Source organism: Martes martes (genome assembly GCF_963455335.1).
Source record: "Martes martes genome assembly, chromosome: 5".
NCBI classification, from domain to species: domain Eukaryota; kingdom Metazoa; phylum Chordata; class Mammalia; order Carnivora; family Mustelidae; genus Martes; species Martes martes.
This window is the reverse complement of record NC_137892.1, coordinates 95,507,755-95,534,468: the sequence shown is the minus strand read 5'-3', so window position 1 is coordinate 95,534,468 and position 26,714 is coordinate 95,507,755. Positions and strand designations below refer to the sequence as shown.

The 26,714-nt window shown below is 53.4% G+C and overlaps 1 protein-coding gene across 7 annotated transcripts; it reads right to left on the bottom strand.

Moving 5' to 3' along the window:
* On the bottom strand, window positions 1-26,101 carry SEPTIN8 (septin 8; the record flags this gene model as incomplete). Of its 7 annotated transcripts, none has more annotated exons than XM_080803370.1 (10): window positions 1-1,345; window positions 10,123-10,313; window positions 10,411-10,543; window positions 10,751-10,919; window positions 11,138-11,234; window positions 11,801-11,962; window positions 12,488-12,674; window positions 13,015-13,210; window positions 14,167-14,287; window positions 25,823-25,970. In XM_080803370.1, the coding sequence occupies 10 exons, from the start codon at window positions 25,850-25,852 to the stop codon at window positions 1,180-1,182; spliced, it is 1,452 nt and encodes a 483-aa protein (XP_080659496.1). In that variant the 3' UTR covers window positions 1-1,179. The 7 variants fall into 7 exon arrangements, with proteins under 7 accessions (XP_080659496.1, XP_080659497.1, XP_080659501.1 ...); XM_080803371.1 differs by having other exon boundaries at window positions 12,488-12,668; window positions 25,823-25,852; XM_080803375.1 differs by lacking the exon at window positions 1-1,345 and adding an exon at window positions 4,987-7,683 and having other exon boundaries at window positions 25,823-26,101.
* Window positions 26,102-26,714: the final 613 nt, after the last annotated feature.

The window sequence follows — 26,714 nt, the reverse complement described above, 5'->3', positions numbered from 1 at the left end:
ATAGGGCTTTGGCCTCTTTATTTTCTTTTTACAGTTACTTCCACACGGAAAAGACTTCTTTAAAGCACTAGGGCTCTGGCTATACCCCGAATGAGCTGCTGAGGACGGAGCTGGCTATCTCGGACAAACTGCACTGAGACCTCTGTATTGCGACGCCACTGGACTTCTTGACCACAGTAAGTACCAGATGTTGGCCGAGTCCAGCCTAGACTCATCTGTACCTTTGGAACAGCTGTTCACAACGTAGGACAGCCAAGCAGAGGCGGGCACACGCCCTTGCGCATGCACCACGGGGAGGTGACCCACAAGGCTCACGACATATGCAAGAGTGAAAATGTATCTTAAATCCAACACAGTTCCACCAGACTCCCACTTGTAGAAGACATTAAATTAACTTTATAAAGATTTTTAGACGGCACTATTGTGGTGAGTTTCTCTTTTAAATACACACTGCAAAAATATTGAGCTTTCCATTCTATGAATACTGTACATAAAAAGCTGTCTGCTTTTGCTACACTTTACACACATTCACTTAGCTGTCTTTATTCACCTACACACAATCCTTATTGAGGCTTTAGACCATATTGATCTGGCACTTTAAAAATGTCATATTAGTTGGTATTTTTTTAGTTCGGGAATGATGGTCATCCTTAAGGATATGATTCTGTTAGTAAGGCAAAATTATGCGATGTGGAAATGTCATGGGGTTTTGGTCTGTTATGAAGCATGAAGATTAAATCACTAAGGGCTGTTTCATTATGAAAACTGGCCAAGGTTGCCAAGTTGCAGTTTCTTCTCATGTCAAACAGATACAAGTAACTTTCCTGCTACCTTAATCTTGAATAGTATGCTTCTGTTTTTCAGAATGGAAACATTGTCATCTAAGTACTTGAAACTCATAATGACCATGTAATGAAGCAGATTGTCTTTTCTCTCCAAGGGTGAAGCTGAGCTTGGTCACAAAATGAGCAAGTCCTCAAGTCCCTTGGGGGGGCCCTGGATGGGAATGAAAAGGATGGGGCAACATTTGATGTTCCCTGATGGAAACTGACATTGTTTGCACTTTTGGTCATTTATCTATGAAAGGTCAGGGGTTTTGTGTTCTAACATTAAAAACCACGGTCTCTAGTTCCACACCCTGGTGGTCGTGGGCTGGCCCCACGTGGTGGAGCTGCTGCCTCAGAGGAATCCTTCCCTCCACGTCGCGTCCCTGACCAGGCAGCTGCAGCACTGTATGGCGGGCCACCAGCTGCTGCAGTTCAAGGGTTCCACACTCGCCTTGGTCATCATCACCTTAGAGCTGGAGAGGCTCATGCCCGACTGGTGTACTCCTATATCTGATCTGCTAAAGAAAGCACAGGTAGACATCAACTTTGCCCCAGACCAGGCTCTCCACTTTGCCCGTGTAGCTGACGCACTCTGCCCCCAAAATGGTAGCATCACCCTTCTTGGCTCTTGTGGGCTCCAGAAGATGCTCTGGCCGCAGTGACTCTATGAAGAGTCTCCCTAAGGCCTAGGCTTTGCACACTTGGTATGCCCTCTGGATGAGTATGGGATATGTTTCCTTTAGGGGACCAGATGGTGGGTTTCTCTGACAGTAAGAAGAGCTTTGTCTCAGTGGCAGCCCTTGAGGTTAAGGGGATGGGGTGAGGTCAGGGGGACATGCACAGCTCTGGAGGAGGCCACCCTGAGCTTAATATGGGAGAGGTTAAATTTCAAACCCCCACCCTTTATAGGACTATATGGGACCAGGTATGGGGGTTCCATGAGGTAGGCATGGAAGGGTTAGTATCCCTGAGGATGGACAGGGTAAGATGGAATGTACAGTTAGACTAACGACAACTTTACTAAGGTGGAGGTGGATGTCCCTGAGATGGTGGGGTTAATGCCCTTAAGTTGAGTGGTTAGACCTTCCTGAAATTGCTCTATGCTAATATTTTAGCACTCAAAATTTGACTTAGAATGTAAAATGGTTCTGTTTCAAAGATGAAGACTCTATTTTAATTACAGGTCAGTACTGAGCAGTTGAGCCCCTGCAAAGGACTGGTAAAGCAGCATCTGGGAAGTATGTAGTCCTCCTCCAGCTCAGACACTTTCCGTTCCACTTGCCAGCCTCTGTGCCCCTACCCCTAGTATCCTTTAGAGCATAATGGCAACCCCTTCTTGCTGGGACTCTTCTGACTTCTAGGCTTTATGGGTCGTGTGACAAGGTGGGAAGAAGGCACTGAAAGCAACTGAGAAAAAGTTCCTGAGTCTTTAGAAGGCAATAAAGAGAAAAAAGGCAGGTCATGGTCACTGGTGGGAAGGGTAGTCTAAAAAACCAAGCCACTGCTTGGTTTTAGGAATGAAGAATCATAGTGCCGCTTGGTTTTCCTTCTGCAGCAAGGGCTAGTATGGGTCCCTCAGGGAGCTGGAGTCAAGACAGTGGTGGACCTTGCTTGGGTCTGAAGAGTGGGGCTGGTTCTTACTGACCAGTTTTTGCTGCTCTACCTGCCAGAGCTGGCCAGGTTCTTCCAGCTCCCCAGGTTTGTACCAAGCACAAACCTAGCACTTCAAGTCCCAGTGACCCTCCCCATCATTGCAAAAATGGGACCATCTCTCCAGGTGCATTTCCCCTGACTTAGGTATTCTCTTACAAAAACTAGATCATAAAGGATGCTTTGTTTAATGTACAGTAATTTGATCAAACTTAAAATATGTTTTTTCCTTTGTTACTCTGAAAGTAGTCTATTAGCTTAATTAGAAGAATTTTGTGTGAAAGAATGATCTCAGCCACCAACCCCCAAAGGGGGAAACACAGCTCAGAGAGCTTTGGGTTCAGATGAGCAGCTTCTGAGGCTGCGTCTGCTCAGCCCTGGTGCTGCTGGGAGGAGCTTCCCAGCACGGCTGAGAGGGAGAAGCCCACTGCTGTCTGACACAGTGACACCACAGAGCCATTCCCTAGGCAGCCATCTCTGCCAGCTGGAGCCCTGTCAGTAGTGTGGAGGATAGGAGTGACTGAACCACGTATTTACCAGTGATTTGTGAAGTCTTTCCACCCTGAGCAGTTTTTTGTAAATGCGCTAAGCCACGGGGACTGCTCGTAGGTGCAGAGTGGCCAGAGACCAGATAAACTGTACTAGTGTCTGTGCGAATCTCTACCTTTTCTCCACACAGATTTGCTTGTTGGAGCTTTTGTAAAAATAAATTTGATTCCTTTCAACCTTGTCAGAATCTCATTTTCAGTGGATCTGATACCATAGATGTGGACTTAAGAGTCCAGTATACCTGGAACATCATCTCCTGGGTCCTGGCAACAACTGGCTACAGCCTGGCAGTGATGGGGGGGGCGCTGGGGGGCAGCACGCTGCTCAGGGCAACTCCCACTGGGGCCACGATCCCCTCTGCCTCCTTCCTTGCACTGGGAGTGGCACCAGTTAGGGAAATACACGTTCACTCTGCGGGCTCACCCCACCTCAGGCTGTCTCTGTCTTGGAGGAACTGCAGAATCTCTTAATCAGATAGCTCTGCATGCAAACTGGGTCCTCAGAGCTAATCTCTCAATCAGAGCAAATGAGAAAAAGGAGAAGGCCAACCTGTGAGCCCTGGACTGGGATAAGAGCTACAGCTCCACCTCCCAGGAAGCCATATTCCTCTTCCGGAAAGCAAAGTGCACTTGTGAGTTTAAGAAAAGTTGTTACACTGTTCAAGCACGCTTGGGACTCCAGGTCTCATCCTACTCTCCCCTTTTTTCCTTCAGGAACTCCTTTCCCACCTCAGATCAGAGATTGGGGATCATTGTGGGGGGAGAAATACGCACACAATTTGTCTCGTTCTTGTCCCCATCTCCAGAAGGGCAGGGGCTGGTGAGGGACTGTGGATGCAGAAAATGGAGCTGTGTGGAGACTCGGGCAGATGGGCTGAGAGCAGGGTAGGTGAGCAGCATGCACCTTTTAAATTCTTGTCCAAATACTACTTCCCCCAGATGGGTGAGCTGTGCAGTGCTGTTCCCTCCACCAACGAGGCCTTTCTCTCCCCTGGTTTCCTGGAGAATCTCTATCCTTCAAAGCTTGGTAAACACTTTGCTTCCCTGCTACCTGCTTCCCTGCAGGCAGAGTTGAGCGGGACTTTCATTAGCAATGTCTGCACACAAGTCTCCCTGCTGGGCTGTCAGCTCCCTGCTCTTAGTCTCCCTCTCCTCATTTTGGTCTTCCCTGAGATGAATCTAGTGCCCAACAGAGAAAGCTCCTCAACAAGTGGATCCACAAGATGTCATCGCTTCCTTCAACCACCAGTCTGCCCTTCCTCAACCAAATAGTCACCCAGAAAGGGCATCCCACCTCGACAAAACTGACTCAAGTCCACCAACCCACCCTGCCAAACTGCACACTTGAATTTTGGCTACATTTTCACTGTTCTTCTGTCATCCCACTGGGTTGCCACAGAGGAGCTACAGCTCCAGAATTAAGGATATAGACAACCAACATTCAAATCCCAATTCCCCTAGTTACTAGCTGTGTGACCTTGGGTAGTTACTTTACCTCTCTGTGCCTTACCTATGAAATGGGGAAAACAATACTTCATCATAGGATTATTATGAGGATGAAAAGAATTAATGCACATAATGCAACTTAGAGCAATGGCTGATATACCACAAGAACTCAAATGTTAGTTGTCCTGCGTCAAGCTTATTCCACAAGGATATAAACTCTGAAAAGGCAGTGTTTGCACTCTCCTGGTCCTACATCTAGTTGCCCATTGAAGATGCCTGGACCACAGGCTGTGTCTCCCTAACTTTTTCCCCCATCCCATACCCCTTCCAGAGCCTTTCACAGATGCCCAGAGCAGGAGTCGCTATTAAAACATAGCTCCTATAGAAGCTGATCAACCCCTCACAAAGTTCACAGAAAAGACAAGCTGTATTCTACCAGAGTTGTAGCAGATTAATAGGCTAGGAAACATGTTAAATCAGAAAAGCTATTGCCCAAAAAAGACACCACAAAAACTCAAAATAAATGCAAAATTTAATGGGGAAAAAAAAACGAGTACAAAGTGAATGGAAAAGAACAAAAACAGTCAATGTATGAAGGAATAAATGAATTAACAAGTGAAGCAGTTTTAGAAAAGCTTGTTAACATAACAAAGGAGCAAGCCACACTTCTCTGGGGCCTCTTACCCAGCAATAGGAGCCCCACTTAATGAGCACCCACACACAGACACACAGAAACATATATGCAGTCAGTCTGCAGTTACAAACCACCTAGGCTCAGGTTACCCATCAGCAGGGTCACTGTACAGCCTGGTGTGTCTTAGGCCATTCCAGCTTACACCTGTCGATCTGGCATAATTATTAACAGGACCTCCTTTTACTCTGCAAAGTCTCAGTTTGGACAATAAATTACATGATTCTACCCCAAATCAACTTGGCTTATGAAAGACATGATAGTAAATGCCAGCGTAAGTCCGCTGACAGCCCCGATAATGCTAAAGAGGTTTCTGAAAAGGAGTGGCACATCAGATCCCACAGACAGGGCTCACATCCTGGGCTGGGGAGCTTGTTAAATGACAGCACATTTTAAGCTCACCTTGTGCTCCCAGGGCTAATTTGGTCTCAGCTAAAGATGGCAAAGTTCCAAACACAAGCAGCAAAGAGAGAGAAGGGCAGTCAGGCTCCCTAAAGCCAATGGGACCTGTGGGAGCATCTCAGATCCCAGAAAATTTAACAGTGACAGGTCTCCCCAGAGATGCTGGGAAGCCCCATACCCGCAGGCAGGTAACCAGCCACAATCCTGGCGTTCCAGTGTGCCTGGGGTACAGCCCACAGGCTGTGGTAGATGGGTGGCAGAAATGTCCACTCAAGAGTCCCCAGATTGGCCCACGAACCAGGAGTCTCCATTTCTTATATACCCAGTGAATCCGCTGGGTCACTGAGCCTCATCTTCAGAAATGTGTTAGCTGATGGAGGCTATCTTAAAGGTCACACTTCAACCCAAGTGAAGACCTCTCGGCCAAGTCACTTGCAGCCCACATGGGCCTTAGGTACAGGCCAATTTGCCTTTTGAATGGCCACACTGAAGCCCCTCAAAATCTGGATCCACCGCTAGTCACGGCAGGACACTTGGGAGAGTTTCACTCCAGGTGTCCATAAACCTGCTCTGCTCCTGGTGAGGAGGAAACGGCTGCCTTTTTCCTGCTGGGCCTCTATGGACACACACAGCTCACCCCTCCTCCCCACTCTGAATGGAGCCCCATCTCAGAAGCATAGCATGAAGCCAGGACTTGGTCCTGGAAATCAATAAAGAGGGCCAAGGCAGAAAGGGGGAAACAGTGATGGGAAGGAGGATGGAGGACAAGGGAAAACAACCAACCAATCCAACAATAAATTAGCACAGCTTCCCAAGGCTTCCGACTAGGGAGTGTTCTTGACTGTGAGCCCCTTGAGGGTAGGGATGTGGGTTACTCCGGGGAGCCTGTGCCCAGCACAGTGGCCCATTAACAATGAACGAGATCTTCCTTTGAGCTACTCATTTTTCATCTCCTATTTCATCACACCATATTCTCAGCCCTGACACTCCCACTGGCTCACAAACCAACAGGAACAGAGTGGAATCAATGTTGCTAGTACTTTCTCAAAATGATCCCCTGAAGAATGCAGTGGAGAGGGGAAAGCTCCCTTGCTGGTAGCATTTTCTGAAATTGTCCACACACATCAGACACCTTCATCTCTTTCCTTGTGACTCAGCCAGGAAAACAGAAAACAATGACCTTGAGATTAAAAACCTTTTCCCAGCTAAGTCCTCTGCATTGGGAACATTCAGGATTGGTCTGGGGGCGGGGGGTCTTAGTTGGAGTCAAACACTTAACACACACGTGGAGTTGGTCCCTGTTTCCAGGTAGCACCTCTGGAGCACACAGACAATGGCTTTGGGCTGCTGTTCCATTTACATTCACGTTAAAAACATTGGACGTGGTCTTGTTCATGATCCACTTTCAGCCATAAAGAAATTCCAAACACTGTCATTACAGGACGTTTATTGCCCACCTCTCCCTAAATATTATAGGGATGCTGTATACATAAGAAAGGTTTAGAGATATTTTTAGTTCTTAAAAATCAGGGAAACTGGGTTACTTATGAAAATAATGGGAGAGGGTATTATCTGTCTTTACGCTTGTGCCAAAATAAAAATTTAGAAGTATCCTAAAAGTTATTATTGAAATGAAGCTCCAGGTTAGAAAAATTAAAATGAAGGGGAATTGGGTGAATTTTGCAGCACGTATACCAGACCACACGGCCACACCTAGGGCGCCGCGTGAGCTGCCATCTTGATGCTGAACAATTAGGCCAAGCATCGCCGGCTCGGGCCTTCGCGAGAGTGGCACTTAACTGCTCCGTCAAGGAATAGTGACACTGTAAATGGAAGACCAGCCACTGGCTCTGAAAAAAATAAACCTTGTCAGTTTTGGATTCCAGCATTCATGGCTTTGACATGTTTGCATAGAGAGGGGTGGCCCGCCAGGCCCAGGGCAGCCAGCAGGTGGGGGCAAGGGACAAAGCAAGGCTGTAAACACTGGAGTCTGTACCAGCTCCCAGTCCGTCCTCACACCATGTTATGGGAGAAGAAGGGTCACAAGGTGTAACTCAAGCAACTTAACACATGAAAGTCTAAAGTCCGCTCTTGACATGTAAGTCTGTGCGTGCGTTAACTGAAAAATAAAAATAAAACAAACAAAACAAAAACAGACACATTAAAAGCTACGCAGACGACCAAATCAAACAGAAACAAAAGACAGCAAGTTGGACGCTGGGAAAGGGCAGTCAGTTTGGCATTTGTGACGAGCAAAGCAGAGAATTCGCTTCAGTTTGTGGCATCCCAGGCTGAGGGTCAAGATCTGATTGGGAAGTAATTTTGCAAAAATGGATTAAAATTTGAAGACCACACATAACCCATCAAAGCAATTCAACTAAATGGCCATGAAAAACAACCCCACCACCACCACCTCCAATGCACTTTGTGCCGACCCCCTTTCCCTGACCAGGACAGGAGGAAGGAGTGCTCCTAGCCATCTTACCTAGACTACTCCTGGCCCCTGCAAGGCCAGCATGGGAGCACAGGGTCTCTCCCAGGGGCCAAACTGACTGAAGCTTTCTGGCATGTCCAGCAAGCAGAGAACACCTGTCTCCCAGACCTGACATGGGGATGGATGCCCACCCTGAGGGCTCTGCTGATGCCCGTGCAGCCAGCCTGCACTCCTCCCCTGGCCCTGACCTGGCCACAGGTCCTTGTCTTCCGTTCTGAGGGGGTTTTCCATAACTTATTTCCTAGCAGACTCTACCTGCCTTTTCTGAAACCAGATGGCCTGGCCCCTGGAGGCAGGGAGCAGGACAAAGTCTTGTTAGGTGCCAACACCTGGGACACAGACCCACACACCCCTTTCTAGGAGAAACCAGATTTCTGAGCCACTCGTTTAAAACCCACATGGATTCCAATTCACAGTCCCCAGCCACACCAAGCCAAGGGCTGGACATAGGGCCGGGGCTGGAAACAAATGCAAAGCAGGGAGCAAATTCACACAGCGGAGGGGAATGTGGGCTAGTGTCCTCCCTGGGGACAGGCAGGGGACCATCTCTGGAAGGGGTACCTGCAGATGGGGTGGGCAGGGCACCAATGAGCAAGATGAGGAAGACTATAGAAAGGAGGAGGGTCTATCCCAAAGCAGAGGACAGGCTTTAGGCATAAGAACTAGCATTCAATTCCCAAATGTCTGGCTTTGTCCCCCTGGCCTCCCCCAGGGAGGTCAGAAGTTTCTTTTCCTTAGATATGTCTATGCCTCTGTGCTTGTGTGTCCTGGAGGCTGTGTGTGTTGGTAGATACATGCCTGAGTCTGTGGGTATGATGGGGCTGGAGTGACAGTAAGACAGACCCTGTGGGTGTGGGTGTGGGGAGGGGTGGGTGCATGCTGGGGAGGGGGAGTACAGTGCTAGAGGTGGGGAGAGTGCCAAGGCCACAAGGCAGCATCGCAGAGCCAACAGCTTCCTATGCGCTGCACGGCCTTAACCACAGGGCAAGGAAAGGAGGGCCTGGACACACACGTTCTCAAATGTTCCAAAAAGAAATGGGGGTCCAAGGAGCCCAAGGATGATAAAAATGGAATCACTTGCTTCGTTCCTCAGTTGACAAGAGAGAGGGTACCTGACACAGGCCAGGGACATGGGGAAGCAGGGATGGACGAGATCCCGTAGTGTAATACGGTGCAAGATGCTGAATGAAGTGAGGTAGAGGAGGGAGATCCGCAGTAGCCAGGGCATCTAGACTCTAGCTGAGAGTGTGGAAAGAGCCTCCAAAAAAAGCCAAGGAGAAATGACTCAGAGTTGCCCCCACCTGGCCAAGAACTTGACTGTACACCTGGAGGCTGGGAAAAGCCTCCTTGCCCTCCCCAGTCCTTTTCTCACCAAATCTAACTTGAAGGGCAGCCCATCTATGGCGCAGGATCCCCAGAGCCCCTCCAGGGAGCTGCTGTCCTTCCTTCCACCGGGCAGTGAGCATACTGCCCAAGGCGTTAGTGCTGCTGGGACTCAGGTGTCTGCTGCCCTCTGTCAGCACCTACCAGCCAACGTGGGTCCCATATCCATTGTCTCAGAGACAGGGGGGATGCACCACAGCTGCCCAAGCAGAAACCACAGGAGCTTCTGGAATCTGGAAATGCTGACATTCCCAGGCCCTGCCCCTCTCTGGGCCTGAAAGACCTTCCCTGAGACCTCTAGTCCCTCTCAGGGGCCACACCCTGCCTATTTGTCTCAGTCTTCACCAGCCCAGCTCTGAAGGGGCTGCAGAAGGGGAGAGAGAGGGAGAAAGAGAGAGAAGAGAAAGAGATAGAGGGAGAGGTGGGGAGGGGGGTAGCAAGGGGTCACTTGTGCAAGACAGAGAGTGCACAGATACCTGGTATCCTGAGATCTCTAGCTCACCAGTGAGAAGGAAAGGAAGGTAGGCAAGAATGAGGTGGGAACACAGAGGGGAATGAGAGCTAAGCAGTGAACAGGCGAGCATGGGTGAGAACCAAAGTCAACTGAAGGAGCCAAGAGTAGGATGGAGTGGGCACCCAGAGGGAAAAAGAGCCCGTGTGGACAGGGGGCCCACCACCTACTTCTTCTTGTCCTTATCCTTCCTCAGAGGCTGCTGGGAGGTGGCATGCAAGGCCTGGGACTGCAGGGCCTCCACCGCGGCCTTCCTGCGGTTGAAGGCGTTGGTCTCCTCCTCCAGTTCCCGTCGCTTTTCCTCCACCTTGCGCTTCTCCTCCTGGTGGACCCGCTTGAGGTGCTCAAACTTCTCGTGGAGCTGGGAGCAGAAGTGGGGGAGCTTGGGCTTCATGGGGTCCCTGCCAGTCCCCGCCCTCCCTCACCTGGCCTCACCACAAACCTGAGCCCGCACACACCTCCCTCTCCTTCTCCTTCAGCTCCAGCTCCGTCTCCTTCACTTTGTTGACAAACATCTGCCTCATCTCTTCCTCCTTCCTCTGCAGCTCACTCAGGAACTCCTTGCGCTTGGCCTCATAGGTCTCTTGCAGGCTGCAGAAACCCGAAGAGAGGAGGCCAAGGGTGGGACAGCAGCAGGCTAGGGTGGGGCAGAGCCAGAGAAGGGGGATTGCGTGGGCATGGGGCAGGGGATGATGGCAATGCTGGGGCCCCATAGCCTCTCTCCCTGGCTCACGAGACCCCAGGCATAGATGCCAGCATGGCTGTGGAGACAGGCTCCCTCCTGGAGTAGGCTGTCACCTGAAGGGCTGGCTGTCGCCATCGCTGTCCTGGAAACCCATCTCCTCCAGCTTGCAGCGCCGGTAGAGCTCATAGTGCCGACTGTGGGTCTGCTCTCGGAGGTCCTCCATGTTCACTCTGATCAGCATCTCCCGCAGCTTCACAAAATCGCAATGGTTCTCATTCTCCACTGAAAGCACAGGGCATGTGGGCCATCAGGTGGGCATGCAGACAGCCACCGGGAGGAAACGACACAGGACAGTGGTCGAAGTGTTACAGGCAGACTCCGGAGGCAAGACGGGCAAGAGATGGTCCTAGGGAGGACACGGGACAGAGGCTGCGGGCAGGAAGGACAGGACACTACATCTGGGCCCCCAAAAGCAGATGTGCTCTCCCCACCACACTTACCCTGTACCACACCCCAAGGGTACTGCCGTGCTCGGACCAGCTTGTTCCCCACCTTCACCTCCTCGGTGCTGCCCACCACGGCAAAGGGCAAGTGTGCCTGGAAAGGAGCCCAAGGATGGCTCAGCACTGGGCTGACAGACTAGTGGACAGACCCTGTCCTGGGCCCCAGGGAGGGGTGGCCAGACCTGAACAAGGCCTGGCCAGGGCTCACTTCCTGGCTCTCTTTTGGAGAAGTATCCTAGAGCCTCCAAATAGGGGAGTAGGCTGAACCTGCACCCCCCTTCTCATGTTCGAGGGGTCCTTTCAGCCCTTGGGCTCCCCAGGGGCCAAAAGAGGCTCCCTCACAGGACCCGAAAATCTGGCTTTCTTCCAAGCTTCCAAGCCCTGGCATCTGGCCTGCTTATTCCTCCAGGTTTCTACTCCTGCCCAGAATCCTTACCTTGTGAAACTTAAACTCGGGGAAGGCTCAGCACCAGCCCAATACCCAATTCCTCCCATCTCCTGGCCACAGGACATAGGGCCTGCTGGGTCCCAGATGCCCACCCATCTTTCCTGGAGAAGCTAAGGCTGGAATCCTGGGAAACCAGAGTCTCTGGGGCTGTGTGTCACAGATCTGTGCTGGCTCCAAGCCCTCTGGCCCCGAGGCCAGTGCCCAATGCTCACATTCATGACTGCGTTAATCTCGGCAACAGCCTCGTCATCAGTGGGAAACTGGTAGATCTGAACCCCATTGCTGACCAGCTCGCCCATGATCTTGATCTTGAACTTGTGGAGCTCACTCTTGGAAATGGTATCAGCCTTGGCAATGATGGGAATGATGTTCACCTATCAGGATCAGCGGAGAGGGGCAGCAAGTTAGTTCTCTCTGACTGTGGACAGCCCTGCCCAGGCCCCATCCCTGGGCGGAAGGGCAGGAGGCCAGGGAGATGATGGAGCTGCTCCCATGGGTAGTCCCAGCCTGAACCCAGCCACTGGGGACTTTCTAATGAGTGGTAACAATCACCTATGGTCCTTCTTATGGTGGTTCCCCCAAACCACCATTCAGCCCCAAAATCAGTCCTCTGGGCAAACTCAGCTTTGATCTGAGAATAAAAATCAATTCAGCTAAGAGGAAGGGGCTCAGGCCCAGGAGACAGAGCTCTAGAGAAAGAGCCGAGTGAGGGGAGCCCGCTGGAGCAGAAGGGACAAATGCAAGGGAAGACAGAAAGAGGACCAACCCACGGGCCTATCTGTAGGCCCCTAAGCACCAGAGCCCCTGACAGGGACACAGTGGGCAGTCACACCACAGCCCCCAACTCCGGGGAGGACCATGAAGCTCAGGGAACAAGTCTGGGGTGGGAAGGTGCATACCTTGCTGTCTAGCTTCTTCATGGTCACCAGATCCAGGGACTTGAGGGAGTGCCCTGTGGGCGTGATGAAGTACAGGCAGACGTGGATCCTCGTGTCGTGGTAGTCGAAGAGGGAGCGGCGGATCTTCAGCTCCTCCTGCAGGTAGTTTTCAAACTGCGCATCGATGTAGTCGACTATGGGCCTGTAACTACAGACAGCTCCATCACCCAGGAGGCGGGCTCTGAGCTGCAGGGTGTGGGGCTGCCCACCAGCCTTCCCCCTGTGAGGACAAGCGGCTTCTGCCTAAGGGTCCCTGTCTGGGGACAGCTGGCCAACCCTGTCTCCTAACCTCCAAAGGGGTCCTCAGGACCTCAGGTATTCCCAGAGAGGCCTTCCTCCGGCCCCCATGAGCTGTGAGGCTGGCTGATTTACATTGGGGCAGCTTGGAATGAAGAGCTCTGGGGCAGAGTGTTAGAACCAAGGCTGCCATGGCTGGGGGCGGGGAGGGGGTGGAAGGCCTAGGCGGGGCCGCCTTTCCCGCCTCTTGCCTCTCATCCTTATTGATCTGATCCCCGAAGCCCACAGCATCCACAATAGTCAGCTTGAGGTGCACATTGCTCTCTTGGAGGTCATAGGTCTGGGGCCTCAGGCGCACACACTCCTCATGATGACTGGCTTCCTCAGTCTCGAAGGTCGTGTTGAAGAGCGTGTTCATCAGTGTGGACTTGCCGATGCCAGTCTCCCCTGGGGAGCAAGGAGTGGAGGAGAGGGGGTGTCAAAGGCTGGAGCTGGGGCTACCCCTGGCTGTTGGCTAGGATGGTGGTGCTCAGGCATCCTCAGCCTCCCTCCACACAAGAGAGGGGGGCAGGCCTCTAACTCCACGCCTCACTGTCCCCACCCTCAGGAACCGTCATCCCTTCTAGGTGACCTCAAATATAACGTGTGGAAGCAAGGGCCAGAAGGCTGACTCAGTCATAAGCTATGGCTATGAGGGTAGCTGTGAGAGCCACTGGACAGTAGCTCTGCTGGCCTCAGTGGGCCCGGTCACCGGCTCTGCACACCATCCTTCCTGGGCCTGGGCTGGTCATGGGCCTAGCAGGGCTGGAGCGTGAAGCCACCAGGGGCCTCCTGATCCATCTAGCTTTATCCGGCTCAGGACAGGCTGCTCCCTGAGGCATACCAACAGCCCAGCAGATGCCAGGGCGTAGGTACCTGTGAAGGGTCTGGAAGAGCTCTTTGCGCCCACTGGGAGCCCGAGGTCTTGAGGCTCAAGGAACCTCCCAGAGCCTCCCCCTTCAGGGCTCTATTTGTTCAGATGCGTGCTGGAGCTCTTAATGCATTATAGTGTAATAGAAGAGGAGTCCCATTTACCGCAGCGTCCTTGACACACAGTAGGAACGACAGCAAATGTTTTTAACACAAACACACAAATCTACACCGCTGTGATAAACAGTCTGAGTTTACAAAGCACATTCACATGTCTAATTTTGTTCACTCTTCAAGTGAGTCAGGCCCCCAAGTCCTGTCCTTGACCCTGGCAAAGACACCAGTCAAAGCCTCACCCTGACCCCAGAGAGTCTCTCTGCCTAGGAGGCCTGTGGTAGCTCCACAGGTGGACAGGGCAGCAGCGTCCCATCTCCTGGATGGCTCCTGTCCCCCCCACCATCTGAGGCCATTCCCGGCCAGACCATGACACATACCCACACAAAGGATGTTAAAGCTGAAGCCCTGTGTGACCGACTTGCTGACCAGCTGGTCCGGGAGGCTGTCGAAGCCCACGTGGCCCCCAAGGGAGAGGCTCCGAGGCTCTGGCTCTGCATTCTGCCAACAGAGAAAAGGAGCAAGGCAGTGAACCCACCAGGGAACAGGGGCCACGTGGGGAGAGGCCAAACCCCAGTGACACCCCCCCATCTGAATTCTCAGCAAATCTCAGTATACTGTGTGAGTGCACCAGAGTTCCAACTCCAGAAGGAGCTTCCAGAGAGGAAGCCCAGTGACCCTCAGGATGCCCAATTCCACCCCAGGAAAGGGCTTTCACTCCTGCCTCCTCTCTGCCTGAGCTGGCAAGTGATGCCTGGGCCTGGGGCGTCTTCTAGCATGGAGGGCCCAGGGAACCATCTACCCTAGTTGCAACCCCTGAGGGTTATCCTGTCCTCCTGCCCAAGAGGAGGCCCTAGACGGTCCCCAGATCTTAAATAAAGATTTCAAGAGGCCAAGGCTAGAGAGCGTATATGTTCCCGCAGCTCCCTCCCAGACCTCAGACACTCTGACTGAAAAGCAGGACTCGGGCAGAGACAGGCCTGGCCTGATCCCTTCACACTAATTCTCTGTCAGAGGGCCCCCTCCCCCAACCAATGGGCCAGGCTCACAGTTCTCTACGTGCACCCCTTGCTCCCCACACACCCAAGCAACAAGTGCAGAAACGGTCCCTGTTAACAGTGCCAGTGCTCCCTCACATCCTCAGGGTCTCAGGGCTAGGCTCTGAGGCACTGTGATTGAGGCCTTACCCCTCCTGCCTCAGTGGTGCTCTCTAGGGACTCCCAGGCTCTGGCTCATGCCACCCTCCCACCCCCACTCCAGCCCTGGTAGTTTAGACAGAGGATTCTGAATGAGAATATGGAGGCCCAGCCTCAGGAGAGAGATAGACAGCAGGTCCCGAGTGAGCTGGGGCTACTGGAGCTGGTCCACAGCACTATAAAAAGAAACCACCAGGACCCAAAGCAGAGGGTCAAAGTCAGATTCCAGTTTGTGCAGATGACTTCTCCACTTCCCTGGGAATGGGGATAGAATGCTGTCCTCCAAGGGAAGGTTCCCAGGCTCAGCCTTTCCAGCGTTAGCCCTCGTGAGGGCAGGCCTCAGACGGTTCCATGTTGGGCAGAAACACATCTGCTCTATTCTTGAGCCCCTCAGGCCTGGCTGTCCAGTAGAAAGACCACGGCCAGGGAAAGGCAAAGGGTGTGAGTTCCATCCCACAGCTCCAGAGGGGAGGAAACGGGCCCAAATGAAGGCAGCCCTGGGAGCTACTGATCAGCAGGACGGTGGCAGCTCTCATGCTGATGTGGACACCAGACAGTGGACCCTGGCTGCCTGCCCTCCGACAGAGGGATCTGCTCAGCTCCTGAGCCCGCCCTGACTTCTAAGTAGACACAGCCTATTGCCTCAGCCCGAACCCCTCTGGCCATTCTCTCCTCCCAACCACAGCCCTCTGGCACAAACGCTCAACCAGCCCTCCTTGGCTAATGATGTCCGTCCCTCTCCCCTCGCCCCACACCCTGGCTCAGTCCCTGCAGCCTTTCACTGCTGACGGCCAGGTGTGTGTGCTGGCAGCCTAGACTACACGTGCACCCTCTAGGCACTTGTACCATCTCTTCCAACAAGTCAGGGTTACCCCAACACCTGCTCTCTGATAACCCTCTCTCCACAGAGCCTCTGTTCTTACAGCTGACCCTTCCTTTCTCCATCTCCTCCATCCCCAGGGGATCACGTTACCACCTCCCCACTCAAGCCCAGGCTCCCCCCAGGACTGCAAACATAACCCAACAGAGAGACCCCAAAGGCAGCTTCCTCTCACTGGCGCCGACATCAGAAACAATAAAGAGAGCATAGGATGTCCTGGGTCAGGTCCAAACCCCCCAGCATGGCATTCGAGGCCCTTCACAGTCTGAGGCCTTCCTCACAGACTCAGCCAGTTTAACTCTGAATTCATTCTTCCAACCAGTCCCTTTCTCCGGGCTCCACAGTTCTTTCTCCCTTTCCCCTGTCACCTGCTCCAACCAAGCCTATCCTTACATCCCACATCCTCCCTTGGATGTGACCTTGTTTCCTTCCACTATGCGTTGTCCTTTCTTTATGCATCCTGGTTTTCCAACTCTTCCGTAAGTTCCTCGAGGCTGGCTGCAGGCTGGAGGAGGCCAGGCTCTCTGCTCTTTGCACCCTCCCACCAGCATGCCCAACATGCCGCACAACGCCGCCATTTATAAGCCACTGAACGCTGCCTTCAACGGCATCGGGGGCATCTGCGCACCTCACACAGAGCTGCATTGTGCAGTCCCGGTTCCACCTGCTCATCGCAGCTTCAGGATCAAATGGAGGACAGAACGGTTAGTCTAGAGTGTTTTTCTTTTCAGGCGAGAATGAAAATCTCCAAAATTTCAGGCGTGCTGTGCTTGCAGAGAAGGCTCTGTGTTTATTCATCCTCTTCTTCCAAGGGTGACACAATCAGGATGCAATCCAACATCCTGTAGCCTGCCGCCAAAACCCACCCAGCCTGCGGCATCTGGAAACCGCGCGCGTGCACTCGGCCGCAGAGGGCCTGCACAGGAACAGAAGCCATCCCATTTCTGAGTTTCCCCACTCTCTCACAGGTCCAGGCTCCTAAGGCTAAGAGCAGCACGAGGGGGTTCACACATAGGCCCACCTATCCTTGCTCGGCTAGCCCCGGCTGCCTTCACCCACACAACTCCCAGCTCTCTCTGGAGAAGTGTGTGTAGTCCGAGGAGGTGCTTGTTGCCAGACTGTTGCCCAGGCTGCACTCCGTCACTCCAGGGACCACAGACCTGGGGCAGTCAACGCCTGCTCAGGAGCCTCAGGGCCCATGGGAGTGTCGATCTCGAGGGCATGCGTGCACACACACATGCACAAACACAGAAGAAGGGCCACTGGTCCTGAGGAGGACAGACTGGTGTTCTCTGGTCTTGGGAGACTGATCTGACTTCCTAGCTCTACTGTGCTGTGACTCTCACTAATGCCAACCTCTCTGATCTTATATTTGGCATCAACAACATGGGATCTAAGGTGCACCACTCACTCCAAGGTGCCTGAATGGGGTGTCTCTGCTGACCCAGCCTCAGAGGAGGCAGCAGCCCCCAAAGCATCACCAGCATGTCTCAGCTAACACAACTCCGAAAGAAACTTCAGATCTCCTGACAGCTGCCTGCCGACCCTGTGGAAAGCCTGCGATGTGCAGGTAAGACCTCAGCTCCCCCTCTAAGGGTGGGTCCTAATAGCCCTGAGCCAATCAGCACAATCCCATGACTGGCTCAGGGACAGGCAAGTGACCCAGACTAAACCTGCGTGACCCCCTTGCAACCATGAGGGGAGCCAGCATCAGGCTGCAGCCCACTCAGGATGGCGGTGCCAGGAAAACCACAGAAGAGAGAAAGCCAGTTTCCACCCCACCTCCGGGCTTTTCCCTGGACCCCTGGCCACACCTGCCCTTTACTGCCTCAGCTGGCTGAGTGGACTTATCCCATACTCGCAAATGAGAACATCCTGAATGCTAGGGTTTCCAGAGTGATACTCGCCGAGGAACAGAGAAAGCAAGGAAAAGTAAGGACAGGAAGGAAAGAGTGTGCAAAGTAAAACATCTCAGTGTTTACAGCCAAAGAAAGGAAGAGATATCTGGCACCTGAGTGGCTCAGTGGGTTAAGCTGCTGCCTTCGGCTCAGGTCATGGTCTCAGGGTCCTGGGATCAAGCCCACATCGGGCTCTCTGCTCAGCGGGGAGCCTGCTTCCCTCTCTCTCTAACTGCTGCTCTGCCTACTTGTGATCTCTGTCTGTCAAATAAATAAATAAAAATCTTTAATTAAAAAAAAAAAAGATAGAAAGAGATGTCAAATGATGACCCAAAACCTTCTGGTCCACTCTGTGTGAACTAAGCCAACTGGCTTATAGGCTCCCACATAGTCCCTCCCACCCTGTGTGGCAGATACCATTACTATCCCCATTTTACAGGTAAGAAAATGAGGTGCATGGATGCTTAGAGAACAAATCGGGGCAGAGCCAGGAATTGAGAGCAGCCAAGCCCTGGCCCCAAACCCCTGGCCATACTGCCTCCCCCGTTCTCCCAAGGCTCCATACCCTGTCATTCAGTCACTTGGCACACGCGCACAGGGCCCAGCTGCTGCGTGTGCCAGGCACTGGGATGGCTGCCAAGTTAAAAATGAGGACACCGGATCCCAGACCTCAGGGGCTCAGTAGAACACAGTTTAAATTCAAAGGGCTAGAGAGTCCAGGCAGGTAATGTCAACGGGTGAAGAGGAAAAAGTAGAGTCATAACAAGGACAACACTAGCCGACTGCTATCACAAGCTTACCACATACAGCTGAGTGTCATTCTGTCCATGCATCGGCCCTGTGAAGTAGGCCCACCGTCTCACCTCCATCAAACAGATGAGACAACTGAGGCTCCAAGAGGTTCAGTAACTTGCCCACGACCACACTGCTCAGGAGGGTGAAGCCAGGATCTGAACAGAAACAGGATGACAGCAAAGGCCCCACTTCCAGCCACATCACTCCCTGGCCTGCTGTCTGTAAGACCTGCTGACCTGGCTGAGTGTGGGGTCCCCTAGGGAGAAGTGGGAACACCAGGGAACTGCAGAGCCTGTGCTTGGTCCACAACCACTGTGGTGCTGCAACTCCAGCCAACTGTGGGAATGAGGGCCCAAAGCTGCTGAATCCAAGAACTTTTCAAGAGAATCCACAAATCTAGATTTTTTACATGCAATCCCCTAATTTTTAAAGGTTGGCCACCAATACAAATTGAGAATGCCATGGGGCCCAACACAACGCGCGTTTGTACCCGGTTGTACCTGGTCCATGTCCTGACAATCCCTAACACTGCGTCTGGTGGGAGAGTGAGCTGGAAGGACAGCACACCCACGTCTCCTCTCTTGGGGCTCAGAGTCCAGCGGGACAGAGCTCCACAGGAGAAGCCTTCAGCTAGACAGCTCAGCTCAGACCCTGCTGAGGAGCAGGCCCAGCTTCTGGTCCCTGGGGTGCTGGCTCAGGGGGTCTAACTGTCCTCAAAGCTCCAGAACAGAGAGTTGGCAGCTCTGAGCTCTGCACACACAATAGCCAACTCCACAGAGCCATTATCCCCTTTCTAATCACTAACAAGCTTTTGGCTCCTGAGCCAGGCCCCAAGCTTCTGTGTCATCATTTCTTTGGCACATCAAAGTCAACAACCAAAATAACAACTGCTCAGGCCCGCCGTCCTCCATGCCTGGCCGTCCAGAACAAAGTAGAGAATGGCATTCTGTTATGCAGCCCAGTGGATAACTAGGACGTCATTTTCCTGACCAGGAAACGCTCTGTCTGAGCTTTTGGACCAGCCCTGATTGCCAGTCAAAAGGAGCTATTCCTTTCACCAAGACGAGAGGTGGGTTTTGGGGAGAAATCATGCCTGATAGCTCAGCCACACAAAAACATGGTTTTATCCTGAAGAAATTAGAAATCTACTGAATGTCTGAACCAACAGAGCCAAAGAAGGTGTGGGTGAATAGGTCAAATGTCCCAAACTACATTGGTCATTGGGATGGAAGGAGAAATGGTACCCGAATGTACGGGTGTTTGGCTCCTGAATCCTGGACAAAGAGCAACTCCCCACCCTAGGCCTTCCAAAGAGTTCTCCAGGGCCTTGGTCTTCAGACAACTCTTCTCCACCATGCTCCCAGGCCTAGAACCCATTGATATGAACACCTGCCAGGCAAATAGGAAGCCCACTCCTCAGAAGAGGCCCAGCCCTAGGGAAGCTCTATTAATGCTGAGCACTGGACCCTGGAGTCATTGCCCCACTGGGAGCCTTCTTCACCCATGTTCCTAGCACAAACCACCCTACCCCCAGCTCTAGCTACTCTAAGCAGCCTGGGCCTTAAATAGCCAGAGCAGAGGCCGCTGGCCAGAACCCGTGGTCATAGCGCAACTGTCCTTGAATCTGAGAGGAATCCTAGGAATTTTCCCAGGAAAGGCTTAGGCTCACATCCCAGGAATCTACAGCAAGTCTCAAAGCCCAGGTCAAAGGTTACGGGAAATAACCAAAGGGATGTGTGCGGGAGGGAGCAGGGGAGAATGTTGTTCTCCTGGGCCAGGAGGGAAGGACAGAGGCAGGATTCACCTATCCATAATCAAGAAAGGACCTGTGAATAAAAGTGTCTCTCGCCTAACACAGCAACAAAAAACCCAAAACCCTGGGGAGAAGACACGAGCAGGGATCAACCTGCATGGTATACCAGTGTGGTGACCATGATGGCACCATGGCAGCCAGGCCCCAGGAGAAGGCCACCATCCCCTCCTCCCTCCTGGGAAGTGAAGGGACTTAAGGAGCAAAACTACCCCCAGGAGCCTAAGGCCACCCCAAACCCCTTCCCCTTTACTCCATTCTCTCTGCTTTCCTGTCTCACCACCGGGCACTTTCCTCCCTTTTCATACACAAAGAAAACCAGGACTGCCATTTAGCAATATAGGATAGTTTGTTTCACACTTCTCCTGTCAAAATAAGGTTTTTAAGAAGCCAAGCACAGTTACCGGTCTCTAGGTCCAAGCAGCTCACCCCACGCCTAGGACTCAACACTTTCTTGGGCTTTGTGGTGCTGTCTGAGAAGGAACAGTCCTTTCCACCATGGAGCAGATGAGAAAGACGCTCTGGGCCTCAGAAGACACTGGAAACCCATGTGTTCCTACTTTCCCACTTGGCTTAGGCACTCCGGCGACAGTCCCCACTGGTTTGCAGCAGGTCTGGACATCACTCAAGGAAACAGTGTGTTCCACAGTGAATGAGACTCTACCCTAGGATGGGGGGAGGTGGGCAGTGAAGGTGACCCTCCCCCTCTCCAGTCCCAGGATGGATGCCGGTGCTGGGAAGGGGTGGAAAAATACAAGGGCACCAGCATGGGCCAGTGAAGGCTCAGGGCCGCAGTACTGTAATTCTGCTGCTTGCCCCATTCAGCCCAGCTCCAAGCAAAGTATCAGATTCACACACTGGCCCCACAGCCAGGTCTGGGATGTGGACTTGGATTCATAGCCAAAGCCTCTCTGGAATCCTGGGCCCCAGATGGCCCAAGCCCATGAGGCCCCCCCAAAGAGTAGCTGGCACCAGCAATCTGAAACAGGTCCTTATTCCCTCCTCCCCTGGCTCTACCCCTCTAACATGGCTTCCAGGATAGGGACCAAGAATTGCCTAGAAGCCACATGTCCTGAGGAGAAGAGTATCTAATTTCCCCTAAGACCACAAAGGGCCATTAAAGTAAAGATACAACCGAGGGGCGCCTGGGTGGCTCAGTGGGTTAAAGCCTCTGCTTTTGGCTCAGGTCATGATCCCAGGGTCCTGGGATCAAGCCCACATCGGGCTCTCTGCTCAGCGGGGAGCCTGCTTCCTCCTCTCTCTCTGCCTACTTGTGATCTCTGTCTGTCAAATAAATAAATAAAATCTTTAAAAAAAAAAAAAAAAAGATACAACTGAGATGCCCCTTGCCCTATCTTCCACCACCTCTTCCCAGCCATGGTTCCTCACGTAAGTCCTGAGGATATAGATGGTTCCAGCAAAGAACTCCGACTCTAGTGTGATGGCATGCTGTCCTTGGAAAATACCCTCTCCCCGGCCAAATGCGTCTCCCTCCTGCCTTCACAGTTCCACATCTGGCTGTCTGGGAAAGCTTGTGCCTTGGGGGCTGTGCCTAGGGATCCCAAGACCTGTGCTGGCAGTGCAGGGGCAGAAAGACTGGAGAGGCTGCAGGGAGACACAGAGGCCAGCCAGCCCTCAGGCCCTTTGCTCTGTCATCCTGCAGCTGCTTTCTTCTGGTAGCTGGACCCAAGCCACAGAGACATTCATGGTAGTTAATGCCCCAAATACATACCTCCACCTCACCCATCTTAGAGCCCAAAACTCAGAGGGCTTCACCCTCTTTCTCATCTCAAGGGTTGCTCCTCAGACCTAAACCTACCAATGACCAGCGTCTGCAGTCTCACCCAACTGCAGGCTGCTGGCATCAACAATCTGATGGGCACAAAACATCCAGAGCCCTCCCTGACATCCAGTCAGGCCTGGGGTCCTGGCCTCCATACATTCTCCCATCTTACTGGCACTGTAATTGGGCTCCTTCTTGCCACCTTCTCTTTTCCTACCCTAGTCAGTCCCTTATCACGTGTTCCCTTGGATCACCAGTGCCTTCCCACCAGCCTCCCCACACTGACCCATTGCAAACAAGATCCTAGGCAGACCTCCCTAAAGCTGGCAGCCATAGCAAGGCACGATGCCCATGAGGGAGGCGGGGCAGAGCTGCAGCCTGGCAGGTGGTGCTCACTTACGACCTCTCAACACCAGCAGGCACTGACAGCTTCACAGATGTCCTTGCTGAGCTCTTGTCTCTCTCTCTCTCTCAAAAAGCCTCCAGAAGACGGTTCCTGGCCATTTTTACAGGACAGGGAGATACCACTCCATGACAGAGCCCTGTTGCACGAGAGAGTTGCCTCCCACATACCCCTTCCTACCACCAGTTTTTGCTTCAGGGAGGGAATAGGCACTCCCTAGATAGCCTGCTTCTTGGGGAAGTGTCAAGATTACAGGGGTGACAACGGAAGTGACAGATGGTGCTGGGGATAAAGCAGAGATGGTGGGGTGGGGGGGGTGACTGGCTGGGAGGAATGCCAGGCGTGACGCTGTCATGCTGCATGCTTCTTCCCTCTCCCCCTCACAGCTGCACTTTCTCCTGGCCCTAAAGCCTCCCTCACCTTGGAGTTTGAACCCTGCCCCATGAGATTCTGACAAGAAACACAGGAGATGGCCCTGGGGGGCAGGAAACTCTGGGACCCACGAAGGAGTTGGTAGGGGGTGGAAGAGGACAGCAAGAGTGCACAAGAGTCTGGATGCTCAAGGAAGAAAAAAAGCACCAGAAACTCCTCAGAGGGCTGTCCCAGACGTGCGCATCCAGGAGATGTCAACCCGAACCCCACTACTGATGCAGGGTTGAGCGGAGCCTACTCCAGATGTAAAGGCTGCCAAGCCTATTTACATCATGCTTTGTGGGGAACAGGAACCCAGCACATACTGACCTCGAGGTACAACTCTGTATACTCATATAAGCTCCAGGGTGGGACAGTTTTTAGGCCAGCTGCCCGACCACCAAGCAAGCCTGGGGGGTGGGGTGGAGGGGGGCGTGCAGGGAGTGTAAACCCGCCAAAGCTCCATCAAATCATAGCCTCATGGCCAATGCTTAACACCAAAGTCAACCCTGAGGCTGGAGAGACACCTAACCATATCTCTAAACACGCCGTAGACTGCAATTAACCTTCCACAAACTCTTTGAAGAATATTAGTATGGTTGGGCCCATTTTACAGCAAGATAAAAAAAGAAATGACTTTCCCAGGATGACAAGCCAGGAAAGAAGAATGGAGTCCAGACTTCCAAATTCAGGCCAAACCCCACCCAAGGTCTCCACCCAAATTCAACCCTATGCAAATCCTCCCAAGGAGGCTGATGGCTCAGAGTGTGGAGGCTGTGGAAGGCGTCCCTCTAACCAGCTTAACCTGGCACCGTAACCAAAGGCCCTGAGCTCAGGCCATATGACCATACCTGAGTCAGTCCCCTCTCTGTGCCTTGCCCCACCAAGGAAGTAATACCCCAGATCCTCACAGAAATGCCAACACAGGAATCTGAGGATAAGGGCCTTGCCACCCCAACTCCAGGCAGTGCCATCAGGCCTCTCAGCTCAGGGTCTGAGGACCATCTCTGGGCATGCAGTGACAGGGCTCAGGGTCTGAGAACCATCTCTGGGCATGCAGTGATGGGAGTCCCAGGGAGCATACCGTGTAACTCCTCTTCCACTGCCTTCTTACACAGAGGGCCAGTGTCCACATTCACTCAGGCACTAGGTATCCTGCATCATTTATTGAATCCTTACCACATGCCAGACACTGCTCCAGTACCTCACCTGGATTCTCCTACTGAATCCATCCAATATGCCTCGGAGGAAGGTATTATTTTTATCCCAATACACAGAGAAGAACACTGAGGGGTTAACTAACGTGCTCAAGGTCACATGGCCAATAAGTAGTAGTCTAGGATTCATATGGGGCAGTCTGATTCTGGTTACTCTACATACCGTTCCCACCAGCAAGACCAACTGTTAGAGCAACCTCCGGCCACAGACAAGACTCAGACATAACTTTCTGGTCAGCTGGGCGCAGAAAATGTACACAGACACGCATGCATAGATGCGCAAACATTCACTGATCTCTTGGCCTCAGCTAATCAGCAGGTCTCTTAGGATTCAGGGACTGCCCTCCTTGGGTACATAAACTCCAATTTACAGTGCAGGTGTGAAGTAAACCTAATTCATAAGTAATACCTCCTCCTGTATTTAAACTTACTTGACTGACACAGAGCCCCCTCCTCAATGGGAATAAAACACCTCAGTCTAGAAATTATGAAACCAAAAGCTCCTGATTCAGTTATGCATATTTCCAAAGTAGACCAACAAATGTATTTTCAGATTAAAGGGTAAATTTACATACATAAATTCAGATGATAGTATTTATAGCATTAATTACATAAGTCCTAGCTCCTTAATTTAGCCCCAGAACCAATTTCTTATCAGTCACATATTCAACATTTCCCCCCCTCCCCCCTAACAGCCCCGGGCCCTCCCTCCCCCCTTCCCGCCCGACCAAGGCCTCACATGCTGGCAAGAGGACACAGCTCCCTTCACTGTCACAGCCCGGCCTCCCAGACACACCCAGATCCAGCCTTAGACACCAGGGAACAGGCAGACAATCCCCAAAGGGCTCCCCTCCCCCAGGTGAATTATAAACATCTTCAGGAAGTTGGCTATTGGTGGGCTCGGCCCCACAGAGACCCCCCGCAGGAACCACCCGAGCCGGTAGCCCTGCAGAAGGCAAACCCAGACTGAGGCCCAAACAAACATCCACTTGGCTGAATCTAGAATCGCTCGATCCCGAGGGAATGGCTGCCTCAGACCGGATCACTGAGGCGGGACCTGCGTGGAATCGCCCCCAGGATCTGGGCGCTTAGGTGGGGAGTGGGGATGGGAGACGAGCGTTGAAAAAAGGCAAAAAGCAGGCCCAAGGTCTTCAGGATCCAAGTCTGCAACTACTCGGGGCTCGTCTGAAGGACTCCCTCGGATCCTTTTGGGCTTCATCCTCCCAGGCTGTGTCCATCCAACAGCACCTGCGCGGCTAGGACTCTCCCCAGCAGTGCAAAAACACCCAGGGAGATGTGGGGGTCCGGAGGATCCGGGATCCCACGCCCCCGCTCCGGCTCCTGAGGCCCCACAGTCTGTCCTAGCACCTGGCTCGAACCAGGCAGGTATTTATTTGCTCCTTCTCGAGAAAGGGGTCTACCTCTCGCGCGCCCAAAGAAGGCGCCCCCACCCGACGCCCCGGGACCCCAGGCTAGCGCTGCGAAGAGCCAGCTCGGGTGTCCCCAAGCCCGCCCGGCGTCGAGGCCCAGCCGCTTGGAGCTGACAGCCCGCCTGGCGCCCCCGGCCAGCTGCAGGGCGGCCCCCTCCCCGCGCCCCGCGCCCCGCGTCTCCCGCGCGCGCCGCGGCCCAGCAGGGCCCTTACCGAGAAGCGTTCCAGGTCAGTGGCCGCCATAGCGAGCTCCGCACCGGGCGGGCGAGCCGGGGCGAGCACCCGGGCCGCGACGGGGACCAGCCGGCTGCGGGACGCTCTCCGCCCGGGCGGCTGCGGCTGAATGGATCCAATATGGCCACTTCCTGGAAACTCCCCTTGGCGGCGGCGGCGGCGGGAGAAGTCGCGGAGCCGCCCCCGCCCCCGCCCGCGGGACCGGCCTCCCCGCCTGGCCCCGCCACGAGCGCAGCCAGAGCCCCACTTGGACGACCGGGGGTCTCCGCAAGGGGGCTGCTGGGACTTGTAGTCCGCGAGTTGGGGGCCGGGAGGGCAGTGCCTGGGGGCCAAGGGCCGGTGCGCGTCTCTCTGGGAGGCTGGGGCCAAGCCCGGATGGTCGTGACAGGGCCCCGCGCGCTAGGAAGCCACTTCCATGGCGAAGAGAATGGGGCGCTGCGAGCGCCTAGGGGTCCCCCACCAAAGCGCCTCCACCCCGTCGGAGCCTGCAAATGCGCTGGGACCACCGGCCAGAGTGTCGACGGGCTACTTGCTGCCCATCGGGGACAGGAGAGGCCGCCTGAGCCTCGTGTGCCCGTGCCCTGGGCCCCACCTGATGCTCTGATCGGAGCCAGGGCGGGACCCGAGGCGGGACCCGCGAGTCCGGCCCGGCGGCCTTCCCGGGAAGAGATCAGCCTTCAGCTCCTGCAAGTTGACTTCTTGCGCAAGGAATGCGCAGGATGCTCATTTCACCTCCACGGCCAAGGCACCAGATTGCAAGTTGTCATCACCCTGCTTGCTCCAGGGATTTGGGGGAGACGTCCTAATGGAATCTGGGCCCTGTGCAAAGAGAATAACAGATCCCAATGCATGCACATTCTCTCTGCTAACC